This window comes from Terrapene carolina, unplaced genomic scaffold (genome assembly GCF_002925995.2).
Source record: "Terrapene carolina triunguis isolate 2854851 unplaced genomic scaffold, T_m_triunguis-2.0 Scaffold238, whole genome shotgun sequence".
Taxonomy (NCBI): Eukaryota; Metazoa; Chordata; order Testudines; family Emydidae; genus Terrapene; species Terrapene triunguis.
Genome location: NW_020664589.1, coordinates 9,597,915 through 9,622,169, shown reverse-complemented (window position 1 = coordinate 9,622,169; position 24,255 = coordinate 9,597,915). Strand labels below are relative to the sequence as shown.

Genomic DNA, 24,255 nt, shown 5'->3' with positions numbered 1-24,255 from the left:
GAGTTTTGTCATTGAATTAAGTGGCAGGTGGAAGAATTGGATTGAGGGTTGGTTGGTATTTTCAAAAGACCCATGACAGAGAGTGGTCTCAAACCACTCAAATAGACTGTACCTCTCCCTAGATTTATAACATTGTAGCACGGAGACCATCCTGGTTTAAACGCTTTGCCCTATGGATTTAACCTGGCTCTAAATGGTTTTATTTCTTGATTGTCCTTTATGAATCCCATGCCCTTTGGTGGGGTAGGCCCTCAGGAGCTGGAGTATTGTAATGGGTTCCCTGGCTGCTGTTAACAATGTACTGACTAGGTAGTTTTCCTTCGTTGTCTGTTGTCGTGCTGGATTGTGAAAGTAGGCTTTAATGGGACCCCTGTAAAGAAAAAGCAACATTAAGTAAGGAGTCAGATTCACTCTTGCTGTCTCCAGAAGGTGCAAATTACATTAGGATTCCACCGATAATGGGGGATTCCACTGGAGGGTGCCCCGGAGATGTGCTGAATCAGCACATTCCATGGCTGGCCTGACTATGTCCCTTCCCCAGGCAAATGTCTTGTTCCAGGCAATCTTTGCATTGGAACCCAAGCTTGACTCGCCTATGAATCTGGCCCATAGCCTGTGGGTGATTGGAACTGTCTCACGTTGCTTTGGATTATTTCCCCTAACTTGCAGAGGTGGAGTGAAACAGGTGCAGGAAAAAGTTTTCACTTCAGATTCTTTCAGCCAGCTGGACCTCCATCCCCATCTGGTGAGTGCTAGACTGGCAACAAGGTCATTGTGTAGTGGTGTAAGGCTGTTTTACTGAGTTGTTTTTAATGGGTCTTTGTTTGGGAGGGTTTGTGTTTTTATACTTGGAGATGAACTTTTTGAGGATATCCCCCTGTGAAGTGAGACATGCTCCTTGTAGAAACCGCTTCTGGTGACTCAGATTAGCTCATTAGGGATGATGCCATCTGAGGGCAGCTTTTGCATCAACATCCCCATCAGTACCCTTAGCTGTGCTCCATCCAACATCAGCAACCCACATCAGCACTACATGCAGCTGCCATTTCAACCCCAGTAGCCCGTACCCCCCACCAGTCCCAGATCCATCTTTCTCAGCTAACACCAGGCCCAGCTGGCACCCGATCCCACTGCATCCAAACACCTCTCATGGTTTCATGTGGGTTGCAGACCAAAATATGTTGAGGATCACTCAGAGGCCATGATTTGGTAGCATGTCATGACCCACCAGGATTAGGGACTAGCAGGAATGCTTGTAGAACCAGTGAACTTTTCCAAGCACTTGCCTGGATTAGTGATCAGAAAGAGGGAGAGAATACCAGGCTTTGGGGTTTCTCCCTCTCCTGCATTGCAAAAGTCATGAAAGTGAGTAGTAGAGCATTAAAACCTTTTAACACTGTATTTATCCCTTTAGATTTCCACAATAACCACGGTCTTGAAGATGTCTAGTATGACCAGGTAAACTAACCTGTATAAAATACTTTCCACTTCTGTAGCACCTTCCATTGGATGCTCTCCAAGCCCTTTACAAACGTAATTAATTCATAAGCCCCCACAATTCCTGTGGAAAGTCTACGGGAGCTGTGAGTGTGCTGCACCTCCAAAAATCAAGCCATAAAGTAACTTGGTGTAGAGAGTCATTGGCAGTCCTGGAAACGGAACCCAGGAGTCCTGGCTCTTGGGCTTTAACCACAAAATCATCCTTTTTTCTATTTAGCATAAATAACATTTTTCTGTTGCTCTATTTTCACGAATCCCGGTTTCTGAGGTAGTAATTTTCAGCAATAACCGGGAGAGCACCCAGGTTGTGTAAACCCAGGAACATGGTTTTGAAACAATTGAAGGGTTTTAAAACCTCACATCTTTATAAATACTTTGAGACTGAGTTGGTGCTTGTGTGTTCTTAATTTGTGTTATTTGTTACATAGTGTTCAGAAGCAAACTATTCCTGTGCTGCTAAAAGGCAAGGATGCACTGGTGAGGTCCCAGACAGGGTCAGGTCAGTATTTAATTGACAGTGTTCCTTACTCAGGCACAATATTGTTTGGATTCCGTATACTCAAACTAAGCCTTACGTTCACCTGTTGTTTTTCTTACTAAGGTAAAACTCTTGCCTATGGCATCCCCCTCATACAGTCCTTGCAGGGAATGAAGTCAAAAATACAGGTATGTACCATAGAAATAAGTCTGTTCTCTTTTAATTTTCGAAGCAATAAAAATAAATTACAGCTGGTGCACTGAGGTCAGTAGTGTCTCTTCTTGTTATGATGGTTAAGCAATCTCTCTCCCTATTTAGTTATGACATTTCGGAATTTGGCCTACATGACCCTCGTACTCTGTAAATCTAAAAGCAATATAAGAAAAATATTAAGGGCTATATGTGCCCCAACACTTAATGTAGCAAAGAGGGTGGGTGGATGGGCCAAAATCTCAAGGTGGGGAGTAGGGGTAGGGGAATATCTGTGTAGCGGGAAAGATGGTTACATGGTAGATTTCCTCCACCACTCCGGCATAGCTACCTCTTTCCTTTCTGCAGCAGTAGAGCCTGGCTCCATGTTGCTGAAGCAGGAGGAGTCAGGGAACAGCTGCTTTATCCTACATGTTCCCTCTCAAGTCCATCAAGAGTTACCATGCTTAAAGCATTTGGAGGTTGTCATTTCTAGAAGCAGCAGTAGCTCCCGCTCCATGTCTTTTCAAAGTCTGGTGGGAGTGGTCAATGTATGCCAGGAGGCTGGCTTCAGAGCATGGCAGTGGCTCAGAACTAGGGTGGAGGTCTGGAGGCTTGCAAAGGTTCCTGGTATGCTTTCTCCTCTTCATGTCCCGGCCTCCATATACAGTATTTCAACAGCCTCTCCCCATTCAGATCAATATGTTGACCCAGGGCTGCAGATCCGTCCTCCTGTTTTGTGCCTCTTTAGGGTGTGACAAGAGGGATTTGTTCTTAAATTCTTTATGGGTTGAAATAATTGCAGAACAGCCTGGGTTGTCACTATCTGTCCCTTGTGTGTCTGATTGTTCCTGTGCATCAAATATTAGTGTATTTCTGCAGACTAAGAAATAATACGTGAAATTGTATAGATCATATATAACAGGTGTGTGTAACATAAAAAAATCTTAGCTACACAATGAGCATGGTGGATTTCAGAGTGCAAAAAAGAGAAGACCATCCTCTACTAATATTTAAAGGCTGTTAGCACCAGGGAGGGGAAAAAAGATTTGTTTATGATTATAAGTAGGAATAATGGAATGACACTGTGCAAAAGCGAATGTAGGTCGAATATCAGGGGCAAACTTCCTAATAGAGCTCTGCCGTCCAGTAGAAATTCACTAGAAGCCTTAAGGGAAGTGATGGAATCTCCATTGCTTTGAGTCATTTCAAACTGGACGGGGCAACGCAGTGAGGGGGACAATCCTGCCTTGAATCCCAGTAGGATTGATTTCATGAGCTAATAGCCACCTCTGTCTTCTATGATTCTCTGAGTTCATGGTGCATTCTGCTCAGTGGTACTCTGTCTCTTCTATTTGCAGCGCAGCGATGGGCCTTATGCACTTATATTAGTTCCAACAAGAGAGGTAAGTTAAGTCGCATTTTTTCTAAGGTTAGTGCTGGCATTTTACTGTTGTGGTTTCTGTTACTTTCTCAGGCCCTAAGTATTTGGCCGTTGATTCCAGTAGGAGCAGGTTTGGGCTATTGGCAAGCTCAAGCGTTCTCGTGAGATATCTTAGCTAGTGAGCAGTAAGCTGGGGAGAAACATCCAAGTTTCCCCTTGTGTTTAAGAATTGGTTGGCAACATTGGAAACTCCTTGGCTTAATACGTGGGAAGGGAGAAATTTGTCTAGCATAGGAAGGGAGAGTTTGTGAGCTGCAAACGCAAGAATTTATACAGACATTCCTGTTGATGTTTAAAGCCCCTTTTCAAATCCATCAGTGAATGTCTGGCAAACTAGGAGTTGGTTTGTTCTCTGAACTCCTATTTGGTTTGTTTTATTTGCCTTACAAAGGCAATTTTCAGAGCAGAGGATCAATGTTTTCCATATCAAACGCTAATAACTTCCATGTGGAGAATTGATCACAGGTAACTAGTTTTGGGCACAACGTTTTATGTAACGTGCACTGCAGTATCTCAGCTCAATCCTGGGAAGGGAGAAGGCTCTGAAGCTATTTAAATTTTTACAGCAGTAAACTTTCTGCTTCCCCAGGATGCTCCATGAATACTAAGCATGTTCATAAGATGGATTCAAGGGTTGCTGTTGAGCACATTTTTAAAGTTAGTCTGTGATTACAATTGGTATTATTTTTACTTTCCAGAGTTTGTAATGGCCTCTTTGAAAGTTTGGCAAATAAATAATATTTAGCACTTGCCCATGTTTCATCAGACGAATTCAAATCATTTTACCTGCATAAATAAGCCTCACTCATATATATATGCAATGTGAGCTAGGTAGATATTATCCCCACTTTGCAGGTGGGGAAATGAAGTTGCAGAAAGGTCAGATGGCATGTCCTCAGTCGCACAGTGAGTCAGTGGCAGTGCTGGGATTGCAACCCACAAGTGCTGGCTGCCAGTCCACTGCTTTAACCTATGGTTTACACTCCCTTTCTCTAACACTTTTCTCCCGGAAGAGATTCCATATTATCCCACACTGGTTTTAGTGAAGGAAAACCCAGCATGCCTTGGATAGTTTCTTTCTTGTGCATCAGCATCACTGAAGATGTTAACAGAAATGTGCACAGGTCTGAGAACAGTGTTTATTAATTTGAACCAGCAGAGGGAGCACAAGACATTGTTTTTGTATAGGTCCAAAGCTAATAGAGGTTTCTTCTTTTGTTGTTGACTATTTAATTGATAGGATACTGGGTGGGGTGTATATATATTTTTTTATTTAATAAAGATATTTAGAATTCTAATAACATACATCACCAGTTTTTAAGAGTCTGCAGAAAAAATAAAAATTTGATCTAAATTGCGTGACGCTATCCTTCTAATACAGACGTGTCAGACTTCCATAAAACTTTGTTTTCATCTGTTGATATCTGCAGCTAGCCCTACAGAGCTTTGATACAGTCCAGAAATTGCTGAAGGTAAGGATTTCATTCTTTATTTCCTCCTCACTCCTTTTGCTATGAGATGCTAAGCACCGTCACTTCCCCTCAGCGCAACAGGGAGTTGAGGGGACTCAGTACCTAACAGGATTTCTGGTCCTTAAAATCAAGAATAAAACCAGTTCACTTTATTTTTAGCATTCAAGGGAAAGCCCAGCGCATTGAAGCTTGATTTTTTCCTATTGGATGTTTTCAACTATTCAGTGACTGCTGTGGTGATTCATTATAATACCCTAGGGAGCTACATACGTATTTGTTAAAGAAGAGTAATAGATATTAAAAATAGATTTTTTGCAATGTTTTGTTTTTAGAGATGCCTGCCACTGCTGCAGAATTTCCATGGCTCTGAATGGGAACTCTTACGGGGACAGATGCCACTGGACTCAGATTGATGTAGTAAAATAGGCCTCAGGGAATCAAATAGCCACTTGAATGTGTGGGGAAATTGGAGACTTGCAAAGTGCTATGTTGGTACATTTTTTTTTTTTAATTTGGTTAAATTAACCCAAAGAAAATGATGATAAGAATAATAGAACGACCCTCACAACAGCTTTAGGCCATGGTCCTGCAAACATATGTTGAACTTTACTTCCATGAGTAGTTCCATTGATTTCAATGGGACTACGGCCAGTGGTAAAGCTAAGCCTGTGAATAAGCATTTGCAAGCTCTAGGCCTTAGTCTCTGCCTTCCCATGCATTCAAACAGCCAGCTGATTCCCCAAGTCCTACCCCATCACCCTACTGTCAAGGTGGTTTTTTTTTAATTATATTAAAGACATTTTAAAAATATTTTAGTCATTTTTCTTTGTAATTAGATGTCATCATTAGAAGATCTTTGATATTAAATTCAAATCTTCTTTTTAACATTGGCCAATTGTGTTCCATCAAGATCTAGAGCAGTTAAAGGTGACATTTCAACGGGCGGGTGGGGGGGAATTGGGCTTGCGCTCTTTTATTTTCTTCTTTCTTGTGTGTGACAGGTAATAGCCATACAAGCAAGACTAAACCTTGTTAAAATACAATCCGGGCCACTGCTTTGTTATAGTATGATGGTCCAGTGTGGTAAAATTTGTAGTGTTGGTGAGGCCTACATTTTCTGGTATAACTAATTTGTTTGATCGGGTTTTTGGAAGGGCTTCCCATAATGATGGAAGGGGTGGAAAGGCATTTCTGTAAGGGGCTGGCTGAATTCCTGTTGAAATGATTAATGCTGCTGGGATTTTATTGTGTTTGTTAGGGCACCTAGAACGTTGGATACACTCCTTTTAAAATATTATTTATTTATTTATTATAAGTTTGAATGTAATAAATTATTGGAGATGGTATGCTGGACTAGATGGTCCAATGACCCGCTCCATTAGGGCAGTTCTTATATTGCTACATGGCATGTAACGAGCTGAGCAGTGTTCTGGCCTTTAATTAACTACAAGATATGTATGTACAATGTTAAAACTTATGTTCCATCTATCTTCCACGCCCCCTCTTGAATGAGGTGGACGGTGTGCATATTTTGTTTTCCTCTGTTAAAAACAGGGCTACGCTCGATTCTGCTGGAGATTAGGACCCCATTGAAGTCAATGACAGAACTCCTATTGACTTCAGTGGGGCTGGTATTTCACCTTGGGAGCCTTTATTAGCCCAGTAACAAACCTATATAAAGGATCTTTATTATGTTTCTTTATATTTTGCTTGGCTATTGGAAGATTTTGCTTAAAAGGCAACAGAAAGAAATAGAATTGCAAATTGTCTTTGATCATTTAGGTTACACAGAGAGGAGGGGGAGACTTATTATATTATTGGAAGCGATGCAAAAATGATTGTATTTCCATCTTCCCAAACAACATTAGAAGCAAGTTAAATAGCTAGAGTTAAATTTACCACTAATATTTAGCTGCAGGTGGTACAGTGCATGTGGGCTGTATCTGTTAGATCAAATCAGAAGCACAGCTATAAACCTGAGTTGCCTATCTTTATGTCAAGAAAAGTCAGTTTTGGATTAGTATCAGCCCTCTTCTTAAGACTACTTCATATAGGTCTTGGTTTACCCCCACTGTAGCCATTTACCTGGATTGTGCCTGGCGTGCTAATGGGGGGAGAAAAGAGGAAGTCTGAAAAAGCCAGGTAGGAAGCCAACTTCTTAAAATTATATTTGGGTTCTACTTGTATTCTTTCATCTGTTTCTATTGGTGAGAATACCTTTTTACTGGGAGAGATGCTTGTGGCTTGATCAAGCGGTGAACTCCCCAGATCTTACACAGAACTAGTGACTGGGTCAGCAGGGAGCATTCGCCTCCCTCAGTTAGCTCTAGTTTTCAAATGTTGATGAGCCTTCTGATGAGATGATCCCTGTCCATGTCAGTGTTTTTCTTCCTCTGACAAACACCTATATTTGCTTAGTCTACAGTGCTGTCTGCAACAGGAGTGTATTTGTCATGGGGAGAACAGCGGGTTTTTTCCCCCTACTGTTAAAATCTCGCCCTTTTTATTTAATTGTAAGCAAATAATCCTAAACAGTGTTCTTGCATGAGTGGATATTACATATATAAAAGCTGTGCGGGAACCAACACTTCCATTTTGTGGGAAATTCCATGATTTTGGAATTTGTTTTAGTTCTGAATCGGAACCAAACCAAAGACTTTCTAAATATTCTGCAAAACAATTTTTGAATGTTTTTTGTTTTGGATCAAAGTTTTATTTTGATTTTGACTTGATTTTTTAGTTTTATGTTGTAATTTATCATGTAAAATAGATTTCAAAACAACTTTTTGTTTTGAAACAAAAAATTGAAGTGTTCCGTTATGAAAAAGTCAAAATGGAACTTTTCAGCATTATCAAAACTTTTCATTTCAATTTGTTTTCAAAATTTCCTCAAAAATCAACCCTTTCCCACAGAAAGTTTTGAGTTAGATGAAAAGATATTTTCCAATGAAAATCCTTTCCATTGGAAATTTTTTTTAACCAGCTCTAATATATACATGTACACCCTGTGTGGTTAAAAATCAAAACTGGCTTTTTTTAAAAATTAAAAAATTTTTTTAATGAACCAGCTACAATTAAATTTGCTGTAAGCTATTAAAATAATTTAACATTTAAAAAATATGCAGCTTCACTGAGTCCTCCTCAACTCTGAGTGAGTTAATACTGCTTTTTAAATTATATATAAAATCAAGAACAAAATGCATTTAATTTTTTGTGGTCCACTCAAGCTTATAAATGTCATAGTCATGTTCTACATTAAGTATCTGTATTATTGTCCGTCTTTCTAATAAGCAAATGCTGGTATTTACATTTTTTCCAAATGGAAGTATTTGCAGTTTGCGTTGTGCGGAAAAGCTTTTGCCTTAATTACTTTTGGTTTCAGTTTAAGTAGCATGTGCAGAGGGAATGTTTTCTTCATTTGAATTAGTTCATTCAAAGTTGGGAAGCTGATTGGGAGTTGAAAAGGCAGGAAAGCTGGTTTTCTCCTCCAATCTATGAATAAAAAGCAGGTGGAAGACAAAGAGGTCTACTAATTCTAAACATCTGAAGGATTTGGTGCCAGATGTTCAAAGGTATTACATAAGAACGGCCATCCTGGGTCAGACCAGTGGTCCATCTAGCCCAGTATCCTGTCTTCTGACAGTGACCAATGCCACTGCTCATTCAGAGGGAATGAACAGAACAGGGCAATTACTGAATGATCTATCCCCTGTCATCCAGTCCCAGCATCTGGCAGTCAGAGGCTTAGCCATCTTGGTTAATAGCCATTGATGGACTTATCCTCTAGGAACTTACCTAATTCTTTTTTGAACCCAGTTATACTTTTGGCCTTAATGATGCTGATAAGTGCCTTTTTGGGGTTTTCAGAAGTACCTAAGCAGGCTGGGGGCTGATTCTCTTTACTCCCATTGATTTCAATGGGAGTTAGGTGCCCAAACTGTGTTGGCACTTTTGAAAATCCCACTATGCACCTATCTGCATCTTTAGGTGCTTTTGACAGTGCTGGAAGCTAACAGATGAGCCAGCACTCTGATCACTTATGTACCAATCAGCCCTTCTCCCCTCCACAAGGCTGACTGGGGATATGCAAGCTAATTAGCAGATCAAATTGAGAAGGCTGATGAACCAATTGCCCATCAGCTGAGGGGTATAAGAAAGACATAGGGAGGAAGTAGTGGAGAGAGGACCTGGGCTACCTGAGCCTGGAGTGTTCCGAGAGCTCAATAAGGGAGAGCTCTGTTCCTTTCTAGCCCTGTGGGAAAGGGCTAAAGGTGGCGAAGCGCTATAAATAATTTGCTGCACAAGACTGTATTGGCGTTGATGATGGGAATGTAAATGAATCATATGAAGTTGCCTCTTATTGGACAGAGTCTGAGAAGTTTCTGGGGCATCAGAGTACGGGGACAGAGCATGCCCCGTTACAGTGCCTACATACCTTTGAAAATCTGGCCTATGCTGATCAGAAATAATCCATCAGTTCACTAACTACAGTTAATATTTCCTTTGTTTAAGAAACCAGTTTTAAAGGCAGAGCTTGTTCTGATAAACTTGCTTTTTTTTCTTATGCATCCAGCACAATTTTAAAATGCTGGTTTTGTGTAATTTTAATTGAATTCCAGTTTCCATCCAAGTGTGGCTTGAAAAAATCACAAATTATCATCTAGTAAATAAGAAATGCATCACTCCCCATTAGCTAACATAATAAACCATGTAAAATTCAATGAAATGTATGTCCAACTATAAAATTGCTAAAGTAAATGTATATAGAGATAGTGTATCCTCCTGGTTAGCAAAAACAAGTACCAAATTTAGTGTAAAAGCTATATTTAGTTGCAAAATCAAGATATTTTAATCGTTACCAACCAGTGAGAATGAACTCTTTTTTTGTTTGTTTGTTTTGTTAAGGAAAATAACTAAAAAGTACAAATGCAAGAAAAGCTTTAAAATCAATTCTTAAAATTTAGGTTTCCTGCTTGCTGATTTAAGTCATGATTAACTGTGATGATTTAAATCAGTCCACCCTGATATAGGGTGTGTGTGGATATTTTTATATTGTTGTTTATATATAAGCAAATTGTGTGTGTGCGCACATATATTTATGCTCATAATAGCCTCAAACCCCCGTTATCTAAATTTATCACTGACGTAGGAAACCCCCCTGCATTTATCATTGAGAGCCAGGAATGCCTGTGTTTTAATCTCTGACATTGGCTCACTTTGTGGCCTTAGGAAAGTTATTTAACCCTTCTTGTGTAAAATGGAGTTTAAAATATTGACCTATCTCGCAGGGGGTTGCATTAGTTAGCTGTATTTGTACAGCATTTTGAAGATAGAAAGCTCCATATTAGCGCCACGTATTATTTGTATTAATGATTGGAAATGAAGAGCTAGTGTAGTAGATAACCTGAAGAGCAAGGTGAGCTATGATATGATAATACACATGCTGCTGTGCAAGAATGGGAACTTCTGCAGGGTAAAGCTGAAAACTCAGATGCATCTCTTGCAAACTAGGGATGAGTCGTCCTTGGTTGCTTTTTAGCTGTGTGAAGCAGCTTCTCTTTAAAGAACTAGAGTGAAATCCTGGCCCTACTGAAGTCAATGGGAGTTCTGACATTGACTCTAGTGGGGATGGGATTTCTCCCCTGTATTCTGTGGGCTCCAGTTCCCAAATCCAGATCACTGCTATTATCAGATGAAGGATAAACTGTGAACTCTTTATTTAATTTAATCTAAACAGATTACGTAAAGGAATAAATATCCTCATTTCAACTCCTGGCCGCCTGGTTGATCACATCAAGTCCACAAAGTGCATTCACTTCCGTTGTATTCAGTGGCTGATTATGGATGAGGCCGACAGGTAAACTTTTAAGTGCTTAGACATTTGACATGGATAACGAGAACCTCTACAGCTACATTAGATAATGTATTCAATATTTTAAAAATAAGAGATCTAAACCGTCATGCTCCAGGGCAGAAACCAACCACTAAGTGCCTGGGGTTTGGATGATATTTCCCCTCTGGGCAGGTTATTCTACAATTGTCCATTACAGGGATTCTTGCACCTTCTGACACATCTGGTGCTGGCCACTGTTTGAGATGGGATACGGGACTAGATAGGCCACTTGTCTAATCCACTATGGCACATCTATATTCCTAATTGGCTCATGTAGCCTTGAGCCTTCTCTTCCTTCTCTTTTCCTCTAGCTTCCCATAATGTCTTCTGTGGTCTCCATCTTCTTTGCAGGATCCTGGACATGGGCTTTGAGAAGGATGTGACCGTGATACTCAATGCTTTAAATGCAGAGAGCGAGAAGCGGCAGAATGTCCTACTCTCAGCCACGCTCACAGAAGGTAAGTTATAGACATAGTTGCTGGAATTAAGGGTGCTGGGGGTGCTACTGCACCCCCTGGCTTGAAGTGGTTTCCATCATAGACCAGGTTTACAGTTTGGTTCAATGGCTCTCAGCATCCCCACTATATAAATTGTTCCAGCACCTCTAGTCATAGCGCATGCCTAGACCATGCCTCTCTCTCAGATCATACATCTCTCATGTATCGAACATTGAAGTTTGTCGGAACGTTTTGCCAATTTCTTGAAAACGTTACACCTACATCGACTTCAAGCCGACCTCTACGGCTCCTCTAGAACAGCACGCGTTGCTCTTGAGGTGCACGTGTTCACTCTACTACGTTAATACTCAAGGAGACAAAGCGGAACAATTTCCTACAATTTACTCGCAGAGAAGCTTCTGCTTCGGGTATAATGGATTTTGTTTGGTGCAGGAGTAACGAGGTTGGCCGATATCAGTTTGCATGATCCAGTGAGCATTGCCATTGTGGAGGAAACTTGGGACAGAACCACACCAGAGCAGGAAGCCATTGGTTCACCAGCCCGCATGGAAGAGGATGGCTTTGCCATACCGGAGAAGCTCAAGCAGCATGTGGTGGTGGTTCCCAGCAAACTGAGGCTTGTCACGCTAGCAGCTTTTATCCTGGGGAAGTGCAAGGTGAGGTTTCGTGTGTGTTGTATTCACGCCTGATTAGAGGGAAGTGGCTCATGAGCATTTCTACCTCCTGTTTTTCTGTAGGGTTGGGGGCCAGCTACACACACGCACGCTCTCTCTTCTCTCCCCCCCCTCCCCTTGGAAACACAAATACCTAAATTGCATTGTGTTCTGATGATGATCAGACTTGGGCTCAATCTAACCTCCTCTGGTCAGGAGTTGTGGAACTAGGGGCCTTCCACTGAGAAATCCCTTCTTTCAGCTCCCAAAGATCCCAGCCTAGGCTCTGTCAGCTGTAGTGTACCTGTGGCATACCGCTGTCTCAGAGAGGGGCATTGCCTGGTCCGAGGCCATCAATGGTCATGTGTATTATATCTAAGACTTGGATCTGTATTCAGAAGTGAACTAGGAGCCAGAGGAGTGTGCAGGGTGCCAACGTGGGGTGTTCTCCTCTGTCTTCCTAGATCAGTAGGGAGGCTCCTGTGTGGGATGTGAACTTCTGTTTTTAGCAGCCAGTTTATGTGCCAACATTTTTAATTTTTCCGTTTTCGGATGTATTAGTAATTGAGGTCATTTGGTGATCAGAGAATCGTCAGAGGCTTATAAACATGGCCGTGCACGTGTTCTTGTTCTCCCTGCAGTTTGAAAAACGCCACAAGATGATCGTTTTTTTCTCCAGCTGTGAGCAAGTGGAGTTCCACTACAAGCTCCTCCTGAAAGTCCTGCTGGGAGGTCAAGAGGCTGAAGAACCTGAACGTTTGCCACTCCCCTCTTCACACTTAAAGTTCCTGCGACTACACGGCAACATGGAACAGGAGGTGAGCACCGCTGAAGAGTGTATTAAAAGTGGAATGGGCTGAGGACGGTCCTCATTTGCCCTGCACCCTAATCTCCTACCCCACAGGAAAAGTGTTTTCACATCCTCTGTTTTGTTCCACAACCACCTTCCAATTACTTGACTGGGGTAAAACTGGTACATCATAATAATACCAATACCTCGGTCTTATATCGCCCCTTTGATCAGTGGCTCTCAAAGCACTTTACAAAGGAGGTCAGTATCATCATCCCCTCTGGTACATGGTGCTAGGACTGGAAAGTTGTCACTCACTGTGCTGTTGAATCTATGCAGCTGCGCTGCTAGACATGTTATGGGTTCTTTGTACCCAAGGGATCACATGGTGTGAACAGAACACTGGTGAAGGGGTCTACAGATGCTGTCTTGCAGCAGAAACTTCCTCTTCCTTCTCCTCCTTTTCTGATTGCAGCCCTGGTCAGCCCTCTTAAGTGTGGCAACATGGTCCAGCAGGTAGGGCACAGGCATGAGAGTCCGGAGACTTGGCTTCTGTACCGGACTCTGCCAATGATCCATTGTGTGACTTTGGGTGAGTCGTTTCACCTTGTGGGGGCTTCGGTTTCCCCACGCATTAATACGAACAGTGATCCGCACCTGCGAAGCGCTACAGAAAAGCTGTGCTGTTGTTTCAGCGTGCTGATGCAGTCACACAATGTTTCCCAGTGGACAAACTTAAACTATTGCCCCCTCGTGTGCCTACGTTTTCAGCTTTCTGAGGTAGGCAGGAAAGTGCTTTGACTAACAAAGGAAATAATCTTATAAATAACGTTTATTATAAATAACGTTTAGGACTCGGTCAGCCAGTGTATCGACTAACAAGTTGCTGGCCCCATTATTATGGAGCTGAGCAGACTGGCTTTGGCTGCAAAGAACAGTCCCGTGGGAGGGAGTTGTCTGGCAGGGGATTGTATTACAACAACCCAACGAAAGATCACCTAACAAAAGCGACTGGTGTGTTGGTGGTGGACATGCAGGGCCTGGCTGACCAGCTGATTAGAATGGGATTTGATCCAGAAGGAAGCGAGAGGCCAGGAGAAGCGTGTCAGTGTCTGCTGTGAATGTTCATTCTCTCTTAGTAGGAGAGTGAAACGTGTGAGCCATTATCTTTGAAAAGTCAGCAACCCTCTTCCCTGCCCCTCTCCCAGGGGGAGAGCCACTGCCCTACCCTGAGCAGCAAGGCAGAGATGGCAAATGAACAGTGCTCATTTGATGAGGCAAGAGGTGAAGAGCCATTGTTTTTCTCACTCATTCCCATCCTGCCAAGACCAGGAACATGTGCTTCACTGTCCTGCAGTCTGGCCTTCCCTCAGCCTGCCCGCCTGAGAGTGAGCAGGCCTGGTCTGGTCCGACTTTACCCCGACCAGCTGTTAAGGCAACAGAACGCCACTAAGTAGCTGGCATCAAGGGAAGGGTTTTGCCTTTTTAGTACCCAGTGTGTAATTAGTGCTTGATGTCTTCAAATTAAGAGCATTAATGGAGCTAAATTGTGGATCCCATATGGTACTGCTGAGCACGGCTGCTGTCGGTGTCAACAAGATGCAACGTGTTCTTTTCTTTCGTTTTTGTTGGGAGAAGGTTGGGCATGTCAGAGAGGCCCAGGCTTCTATTGTCCTTCCTCAGAGCAGAATGATATGTCCAGCCGGGGGGCAAACGGGTAAAGATTCCATAGATGTCTCTTTCATCTAGCCCTCTGCTAGAAATAGACCTATATTCCTAGGGATCAGAGTTGGAGCAAGGCTTGGAGCGTGGGGGCAGTTTTACCTTGGGGGAAAAAACTGCTGGCAATAGATACCAAAGAGAAGTGTGATATTCTTGAGGCTAGAGACAGCCTGAGCTAGAGAAATGGAAAGGGTGAGATCTAAGATAAGTCAGGAAAGTAGATTGGGACGTGTTGACTGACTTCCCTCAGCTGAGCAGAGAGGGGAGGTGGCGAAGACCAGGTGGTACAGTAAATTAAAGCATTAGCCATTTGCCTCTGGAGACCTGGGTTCAAGGATTGCCTCACGTGGGTTTGATGGGGTGATGTAAGTCAAAGTCCCTGTTTATTTCACCAGAAAATACAGTGTGATTGGATGCAATAAACAGCGTCTGTTCAGGAAAGGCCCATGGCTGGAATAACAAAAGATTCTGCAGGTAGAGCTGCAGGTGAATTGGTAGAGCTGTGTCAGGTCTCGGCAGAGCTGTGTGAGGTGACGTCAGATGAGCCCATGTTCCAAGCTCTGTTAGGGTGAGAGACGTCTCTGGTGAGAATTCAGTTTATATGGCCCAGGACTTGGTGACAAGGCTAAGCTGCTTCCCCACATGCGAGCCTCTTCCTGGGGAATGCTGATGCTGATGGGGGAATGGCAGGGAGGGTCTCGCTTTAGAATGGGTTCGAGAAAATGTTTCATTCAGCTCAGCAGTTGATGATTCTAATACTTAAGCCCCCCCAAGATGTGAGTGCTGCATGGATTGGGGGAGGGGAAAGCCGTGATTTTTTTTTCCACTGTCACAGTGCTTTAACCCAACTTGACCACTAGGGGGAACCTCATAGACTCTCCCAGGCAGAGTTATTTCTAAGCCAGCAACTAGACCTGCCTCCCTCTAGTCCAACGTAAACTACTGTTTCCTTCTTTGGTGGGTCCTTTTCCCACAGATACAGGTGATCCTTTTCACCATACTAACATCACCCCCCTGCGTCTTCACAAGCCCTTGGGATGTTGGCCATCTTGAGTTGGGCGTATGCATTTGGGCCAGCACTAGACATTGCACTTTCCTTGATGGTGTGATAGTCTTTACGGTGTGGAGTGACACCACTATTGCCATAGATTTTTTCACTTCCAAATCTCCTAAGGTGCTGGGATGGAGCCGTAGAATTCCACCCACTTCTCGAAGCTGGACAGAAATGATGGAAGATGAAGAGGGTTCAAACATAAACTGTTAAATTTTCTTTATTTGCTTTACAACAGAGTATAAACGTGTGCTGTGTTTCTTTTATCCTCTAGGAAAGGACAGCAGTGTTCCAGGAGTTCTTACAATGCAAGACAGGCATCTTACTTTGCACTGTAGGTAACGTAGAATGTAACATGCAAAAGACTATATGGGTCTTGATCTGGGAGGCAGTGTTGTCTACTGGTTAGAGCGGATGACTGGGTGATAGGAGACCTTGATCTAATCCCGACTCTCTAGGGGAAAGTCATTTATCTGCTGTATGCTGAAGTTTCCCTCACTTGTAGAATAGGAACTCTACCGCTCTTTGTAAATTATTTTATGATCCTTGCATGGAAGGCACCATATGTAAAGTGTCTGTATACCTGCATGTCTTGGAAAATGTGTCTATCTGTGGCAGCTTGCCCGACGTGTGCAGTAAATGAAAAGCTGTCCTGACTTGATGACTATTCCAAGGTTAAAGACACAAACATGCAGGGATTAAAGGGAAGACCAACCAGAGGACTACTTCATTATAAATGTGTTTTGCTTTGTTGCTATCCATGGCTTGCCCTTCAAGTTTCCTTCAGGGGTGGGGAGGGAAATTGCCACGCTCTACTGAAGTTTGCTGGTACCCTTGTGTAGATGTGGCACCTTCCACTTCTAGCTTCTGACCCGTCGGTGCCACAGCTAGCCTGCTGCAATGGTGCAGAAGGCTGCACGATTTGCTCTCTAATAGTGGCAGCTGTTGATCTGAAAATGTGTGAATCTTGGTGATTTCGACACACAGCAAACTTGTAAATTACAGTGATCGGGAGTAATTAGAGCTGAGAACCCTCTCCAGCTCTGAAATTACTCTCGTTGCTGTGACACATTGTTCTTAAAGGAAAAAGGTGGCCGGTTTGGGGGGGTTTGTAGTTTATTATATGGTATGTAAAAGCCATAGTTTGCACTGGGATTACTAAACCTGCATAGAGGAGCCTTTGACTCAGAGTGTTGCTTCTCCCAGATTGTGACACCTGCAAAATGTGCCCATCTGAAGCTAGTCCAGGCCCTAGGAACCCACTTCCGTTTGCTGCTTGACCTTGATCAAGTCACAGTGCCTCGGTTTCCCCTGACAATATCGAGAGACTATTTATCTACCGCGACATGAGGAGGGCTGTAAATCTTATTAATTCATTGATGTTTGTAAAATACTTTGAAAGTAATACCAGGTAATGCTAAATACTATATAACTGTTATTTACTAGAATCTGTGCTCATGCTATATATTAAAAGCATTTTCAGGGAAGTAGCTCATTACAGGCCAACCGCAATTTAGAAAGCAGCATGCAAGGCTGTGTGAAGGTTTGATGGGTAGTAAATGTAGGTTTGCTAACAACATATTGCTCCATTTTTCTGCAGAAGTGCAGATGAAACATAAACACGTTGTCTTTTCTGTGTGGCATATGTTCAAAGTTATTGAGTCTGTAGTTTTGGTCCCTCCATCCCCCATCAGTGCACACATTCAGATCTGCTTTAAGTGGCTGGATGAAGTGCAAGGGCAGTGAGCAGCAAAATCCACCCACAGAAGTGAGGGAGCATTATAATGAGCATGGTGCAGCTGTGCAAATGCACCTCATTCCTGAATTTCGATACATTCCCACCTCTTCTGAGCCGGTCACATGGCACAAAGGGCTGGTTTGAAAATTCCTTTTCACTTGGAACTTTGATCCAGGTTTGGAACCCAGAATCCGCAGAAATGAAAGGCTGGTGGCTTAACACTCTTCCTCCTGCTAATCATTGTGCCATGGTTTTAACTGGGTGATTCTTGACATCTAAGACCTGCAGTGCATACCAAATGCTGTACCGCATCACGTGAGGGCACAGCAGTTGGTGGTGGGTGAAGCTTTCTGCTTCCTTAAAACAGCCTGTTGCTTTCTAGTTATGTGCCGTGGATCATCTTTAGCACAAATCTAGGCAAAGGCAGTTGGAGAACTAGCCTGTTTTATAAACAGGAGCGGTTCCTTGGTTTGTGCCCTGCTTTGTTCCTTTGTCTCAAGCCATGACTAGGCGGCTGCAGGAGTATGTCTCTGGGCTGTTGATCTTTAGTTAAGTACATTTATACTCAGCATGGACCCTTTATAAACAGCTGGGAAGTTGGTGTTGGTTCCTTGGGCTCACAGGATCCAGCTGCAGTGGGGCTGGGTGGGAAGTGAGAGAACGGGAAGATTCAGTTACCTTCTTCCCAGGTAGCAGTAGAGAGCAGAGACTGAGCCTTGGACAAAGAGAAGGAGATGAATCAGTTTGCTGGGTACCGCAATTTGCCGGGTACCTGCTCCTGGAAGAGACAATTCAACAGGAAGCTGGACTGGGAGAGGAGACGCAATCTACGACAACCTCCTTTACAAGATACTCGGCTCTTGGGAGCAGGGTGGGGACAGACGGGAAGATAAATAAGAAGAAGGGGAACAGAAAGAAAGATACTTGTGGGACTCTGGAGACCTGGATTCTGTTCCCTCTTCTACTACAGCCGTCCTCTGCGATCCTGAGGATGTCACAGAGGGCTTGTCTGTATGAACATTTAGTTTGTGGCAAGCGGGGTATAAATCTACCCTGCACTAGCCTGCCGAGCACTAACTGTCCACGTGGACCCTGCTGCTGCACCCTAACGGTTCCCTAGTGCGCTTTGACCTACCCCGCCATGAAATGGAAGTTGGTTACAGCACACGAAGGAACTTTTAGTGTTTTAGCTGCAGGATCCACATGGATCCTTAGCATGTGCGGACTAGTGCAGGGTCAAGTCACACCCCAGCTTATCACAAATGAAGTGTTTGCACAGACAAGCCCTTCGTCTCTCTGTGTGCCTCACTGCCCTGTCTGGAAGATGTGGGCCATATAAATACCTTAGGGAAAGAGACACTTAGCACTATTCCTGAACTGCAGGTGCCACCTAACACAGAGGTCCCCGGGGCAGCCAGGAAATGTGCCTTCCTCCTGCCTACTAGTTCACTGCTCTATCTGACAGCCAGTGCCTTCTATACGTTGTCATTCCCTGACTAGCAGTGAAAATGTTTCACGTGGGGGGAGTTCCCAGCCCCTTTACTACAAAGCCCTCTACGTGCTTTGTACCCAGAAGGTGCCAGGTCTTGCTCGCTAAACACAGGCTTCTGTTACTTAACAAAGAGACGTGGGGGGGGGGAAATCCCTCTTCCTTCTTATTTCTCTGTGACTCTGGCATCTCTCTCACTCATCTTTCCACGGTGGCAGTCCCTGTGATGCTTTGTTTCTTTTATTATTTATATAATATTTTTTTTTTTTTTTTTTTGCCATGCAAAGTAGGCTGGCAAACAAAGAATAGAGAGGCTGTGACTCTCCAAGGGTTTCCTGCAGTTAAAGTTCTGCGCAGCTTCCTTTGGGATGTGCCTTTTAAACAAGTTCATCTCTTCCAGGGAGAGAGGAAAGATCATTTGGAGATTGTTTGCTGTTTATTCAGTCACGCTAACTCATCTTGCCAGTTTTCTGGCGGCCCCAGCCAAGAGCTTTCGCCTCTGACAGCTTCTGTGCTCTCTCCTTCCTCCTCTGATTACGCAGCCCAATCTGTCACCCTGCCGGTGGGGGTCTCTACCCTGCTGATGGCTTTCCGCACTCGGCAGTAATGACTTTTGGCAGGCCGGGTAGGCACGATAGCTCCTTCCCCAGCTCGGAGAGCTGTTAGGCCCTCTCTCCCTGTTAGCTAAAGCACTTTGTGAGGTTCTTTGGTAAATAAATGAGTCATTTTAATCCAACTGACAGCCTGGCACCTGAGCAAGCTGCCTTCCATCTGTACTTCTAGGCCTCATGTAGGCAACCAATTGTCAAGCCCAGGGTCTTCAAGACCTCGCCATTGAGTGTCTTTCAAAAGCGACTTTAGTGATTTCTTTCACCGTCATTAGGTTGCACAAGAGCGACCAAGTGAACCGAGGCCCAAGCAAAAGTTTCATGTCCGTCTGTAATGTTTTGTGGCAATTCACCTTGTTTAGCTTCCTCGGTCACTTCCCCGACCCCTCATCCTGCCACAGGCAACTAACGCAATCTGGTGACAAGAATCGGTGAGAGCAGAAATTCCACCAATTTCAATGGTTCCTCAGGCTGGATACGTCCTGATGCCATGCCCTTCTGCGGCTTCCCGTCTAGCTGCAGATGGGATCAGATGAAACACATGTGTACGGCTTCTGCATTTTTTTTCTTATTGCTCTATTGCTGTTCCTTTCACATCATTCCTGTAAAATAGCCTCCATGTTCCTCCCACTCCCGGCTGGAAGGCCCATCGCTGTTGAGAGCTGTGGAGGCAGTGCACTCAGGCACCAGGTGGGAGGAGGAGCTCCTGGCTTGGGCCAGCAGGGATCCCTACAGCTGATTAAGGAGTGGTGTTGATAGGCTGCAAAGGGCATTTTCTCGCTTGTGTCATGTGCCTTGGAAAAACTAAGGGGAGCGTTAAATGGAAGATCCTCTGGACTTCCTCAGGGATGCAGAATAGTATTTTCTCACCTCTAATCCCTGGGTCTCTATCGTTTCCACTAAAGATGTGAAGTTAAGAGCCAGATTTTCAGCCCCAGCCTCTGTTTTTGCGGGAGCAGTTCTTGTGCCAACAAATAACTGGGGTCTCCTTTTTGCACTCACTGAGTTGCAGGCCTGGCTCTTCGTAGCTAAGTGGTAGCTACCTGGTTGTGTTTCAGAACAGCTGGGTAGAGATGGAATTATTGATATTTGCACCAGCAATTTCTTTGGGGCTCAAAAGCATAGGGACAGTTACTTGTGGGCACAAAACTCCACTTGCAGAAATGGAGGCCACGTGCAAATCTGGCCCTAATTGTACTAGAGATGATATCAGCATGTTCATTACTGACCTGCATTGTACTGTGCCTGGTGTGCTCCAACTCATTGAGTTTGGCAGCATATCTAGTTATAAAGTGGACCGGGGCGAGTCAGTGCTCATTCTCATAGCTCTGTTGAGTGTGGTAAATCCTACTTCTATTAACTGGGTCTTAAGAATGGAATCGAATAGCTGGGCGGAATTGAAGGAGTTGGTCAAATCAAATTTAAACCTCATTGACTTCACTGATGCCAGGATGGGCTGGTCTACACTTGGGAAGGGGAATCGATCTAAGATACGCAACTTCAGCTACGCGAATAGAGTAGCTGAAGTTGAAGTATCTTAGATCGAATTACCTGGGGTCCACATGGCGTGGGATTGATGGCCGCGGCTCCCCCGTCTACTGTGCTGCCACCACTCGCTCTGGTGGAGTTCCGGAGTCGACGGGGAGCGCGTTCGGGGATTGATATATCGCGTCTTAACGAGACACGATATGTCGATCCCCGCTAGATCGATTACTACCCGCCGATCCGGCGGGTAGTGAAGACGTACCCAATGTAACCTCTGGAGCATTGAGAACAGCTAAATGTGACCATCTAGTTTAGTTAGTGCTTGTAAAATGGATCTTTATCCCCACAGTTCTGTAGCTCTGTCTGGTACCTCCCCAGTGGAGATTCCCAAAGAATATTTTATGAAGGTTTATGAAGTAAGAATCTCATCGCATATGGGGTGTCCCAGCAGCAGAAGGCGAGTAGGCTGAGAGTTCTACCTCCTAACTGTGCTGTGCTGCTTTCACGTTACACAGTTTATAGGAATAGGATTCACAAGAGACCCCCGTGGGCTGATATTGAGGAATCTTTGAAGGTTTGCGGAGCTTTCCAATTATCAGTAAATCACATGACCTAGTTTTAAAAGGCTAGTATAATCCTCAAGAGAAAAATGTTAGTAATTAGCAAACTAAACTGAATCCTGCTGCTGATACTGAGAAGGCGGCATGGCCTAATGAACTGAGCAGGAGGCTGGGAGCCTGGAACTCCTGTTAAATTCTAATCCCGGCTCCTACCCCGACTCTCCGTTAGGGTAAGAATTAACCTCTTCATTTTTCTCTCTGCTTTCCCAAGTGTACAAGGGGGATAATGCTATTTACAGCAGTGGTTCTCAACCTGGGGCTTGTCAGAGGAACAGGGGGTATTGGCCTCGCTGATCGTCCATACTGCTGCAAAATTGATTTCTCCTTATTTATTTGCTTTAATGTTCTTATGTGACGTTTTGCACCTCTGCTCATCTGACTGTAGGAGTGAGCCGTTTCATAATGAGCGCTTCAGAACGAAAGGATGTGTTGACTTCTAAGGGTGTGTCTACACTTCAGTTAGACACCCGCGGCTGGCCTGTGCCCGCTGACTTGGGCTAAGGGGCTGTTTAATTGCAGTGTAGATGTTGGGGGTCAGGCTGGAACCCAGACTCCATGGCCCTGCAAGGTGGGAGTGTCCCAGAGCTCAGGCTGCAGCCCCAAGCCCAAACTACATCATAATTAAACAGCCTCTGAGCCCAAGCCCCATGAGCCTGCGTCTGCTGGCACAGGCCAGCCGCATGTGTCTACATATCCTAAGTGGGCTCTGTGCAAAGTGGCTCCTGTTTGACTTCACTTGGCGCCACCGTGTAACCTGGCTGGCGTTCATGGGAAGGCCTTTGCTGCTGCAACTTCGGCTTCCTAGTCTTTCACGTGCGTGGGAGTTGCCTGAAAACACTTCAGTGGGCGGCTGACACATTTTTAGCACATTAGGCTCCTGCTTACATTCTTAATGTGCTCTATTTTGCAATGAGCTGAAAGATACATGTGTTCCAAAACATTTCCCAGCAGAGTCAAATCTGCCTCCCTCCACTGTACTGAGTGGAGCGATTGCTAAATCCAAGGAATGTGTAAGGATGATACTGATGCTGCAGAAAATCAGGGATGGGGATTTTGAAGCTATTTTGGAGGGCAATATTGAAACCTTAAGACCTGTTTGAAGAGGTTTGTTTGTAATCTGCACTGGCTGTGGGTGTGTCAAAGGACCTCACTCAAAAGTCCTTCTGTAAGTTGGTGGGCCAGTTCACTAGACAGTGCTTCATATAACTCTCCCAGCCGCGGCGGGATTTCAGACCCTTCTCTTCAGGGTTGAGTTTTATTGCTCCAAATCAAAACCCGTTCGGTGTAAATCAAATGGCAAGATCAGGTCCCATCTTCTGGAGGAGCCCACCTGCTCCCTGCAAGTCTTGGTCTCTACTGAAGTGCTTGTTGGCCTTTTAAATAAGAAGCAGGTGCTTGGAAAGTAAACTCGGGCAAATCAGTTTCCACTCCTAGGCTGTCATGCACTAACAGAAGCTGCAGCATCCAGATTGCAAACATTGCATTGGAAGGCTTAAATTCAAACAGTAACATTGTTTTCACAGGGCTTCATGCTGCCACCCTTAGTCACATTGGGTAGTATCTTACTGTCTGAGCACTTCCATTTTCTTCAGTGGCACAAATCAAGAAGCAAGGCATCACCAGCATGAGGGTGGCAGAATCTCTCCCATAGAATTTAAAGGGCCAAAGACTCAGCTAGCATAAATCAGCATAACTCCATTGAAATGGGTATATTTACATCTGTTAGGGTCTGGCCCAAAATAATGAAAATATTTCTGGTTTTGTAAAAAACCCTTTTTCGACTTTTTGTGTTTGTTTAACTCAGAAACATTGTTTAAATGGAGACGGATAGAAAGTTTAAAAACCAAAGTATGTAAAACTCCCATAGCCTTAAACTCTGCATCTCTCCAAATATTGATCATTCTGAGTGCATTGTATCTGCCTTTTTTTTAAAGCAGTTTTTAAAAATTGTATTTTTTTAAATTACTTTTAAAGGATGTCGCAGCACGAGGATTAGACCTGCCTCAGGTCACATGGATTGTTCAGGTAGGTTTCCATGTGCGCGCGTGTAAATAAATATTATACCCTCGTGTTCAGACAAGTGAAACCTTGTATTGATACTCTTATACCTGGATACAATCCCGGAAAGCCGGCGGTCCATGCGAGGTCGAGTCCTACAGACTCTGTGTAAGTGCCGTGGTCCACAGGTGCAGTAGGATCGGGGCCCGAGCTTCCTTCTGGGTCACTGGATTTCCAGGTACCCTCTTGTTCCACGGCAGGATTTGCCCTTCTTTTCAGTGGGAGCTGGATCGAGCCAAGGTTGTAAGTTCAAGGACTGAGGGAGAGAGGAGTGTATGTGAAATATTGCTTACAATTATTTTAAAGTTAAAAGTTTTACAAGTTGACTTTGAAAAATACAAGGAGAAATATTGAACCCAAGATTTTCATGTACTAAGGGTCCGTCTTCATTGCAGCTGGGGGGTGTAATTTGTGCACGCTCTAGCTTTGATCGAGCCAGCAAGTTAAAATTAGCAATGTGGCTGTGAGCCCAAGTATAATCCTGTCCAAGATCCTAGGTACGTACCTGGGCAGCTGGCCTAAAGTGCTGCCGCCTCCCAGCAGCAGTGTAGATGGACCCTAAGTGACACTTGGGTAATAGCATGGTGTGTTCACCGACAAAACAGCT

General features: G+C 44.0%; 1 protein-coding gene across 4 annotated transcripts in view; it reads left to right on the top strand.

Moving 5' to 3' along the window:
- The window catches only part of DDX31 (DEAD-box helicase 31), a 65,526-nt gene that overhangs the window by 3,669 nt on the left and 37,602 nt on the right, over window positions 1–24,255 (top strand). For 3 of the 4 annotated variants that reach the window (XM_024210403.2, XM_024210407.2, XM_024210405.2), the window contains 13 exons: window positions 670–745; window positions 1,415–1,458; window positions 1,929–1,999; window positions 2,102–2,166; window positions 3,529–3,573; window positions 5,042–5,083; window positions 7,161–7,225; window positions 10,821–10,940; window positions 11,328–11,434; window positions 11,867–12,090; window positions 12,729–12,905; window positions 15,925–15,984; window positions 23,565–23,615. In XM_024210403.2, coding sequence (XP_024066171.2) covers window positions 670–745; window positions 1,415–1,458; window positions 1,929–1,999; window positions 2,102–2,166; window positions 3,529–3,573; window positions 5,042–5,083; window positions 7,161–7,225; window positions 10,821–10,940; window positions 11,328–11,434; window positions 11,867–12,090; window positions 12,729–12,905; window positions 15,925–15,984; window positions 23,565–23,615 — 1,147 coding nt within the window. The remainder of the gene's footprint in view (window positions 1–669; window positions 746–1,414; window positions 1,459–1,928; window positions 2,000–2,101; window positions 2,167–3,528; window positions 3,574–5,041; window positions 5,084–7,160; window positions 7,226–10,820; window positions 10,941–11,327; window positions 11,435–11,866; window positions 12,091–12,728; window positions 12,906–15,924; window positions 15,985–23,564; window positions 23,616–24,255) is intronic. The other variant, XM_024210404.2, reaches the window with a different exon arrangement.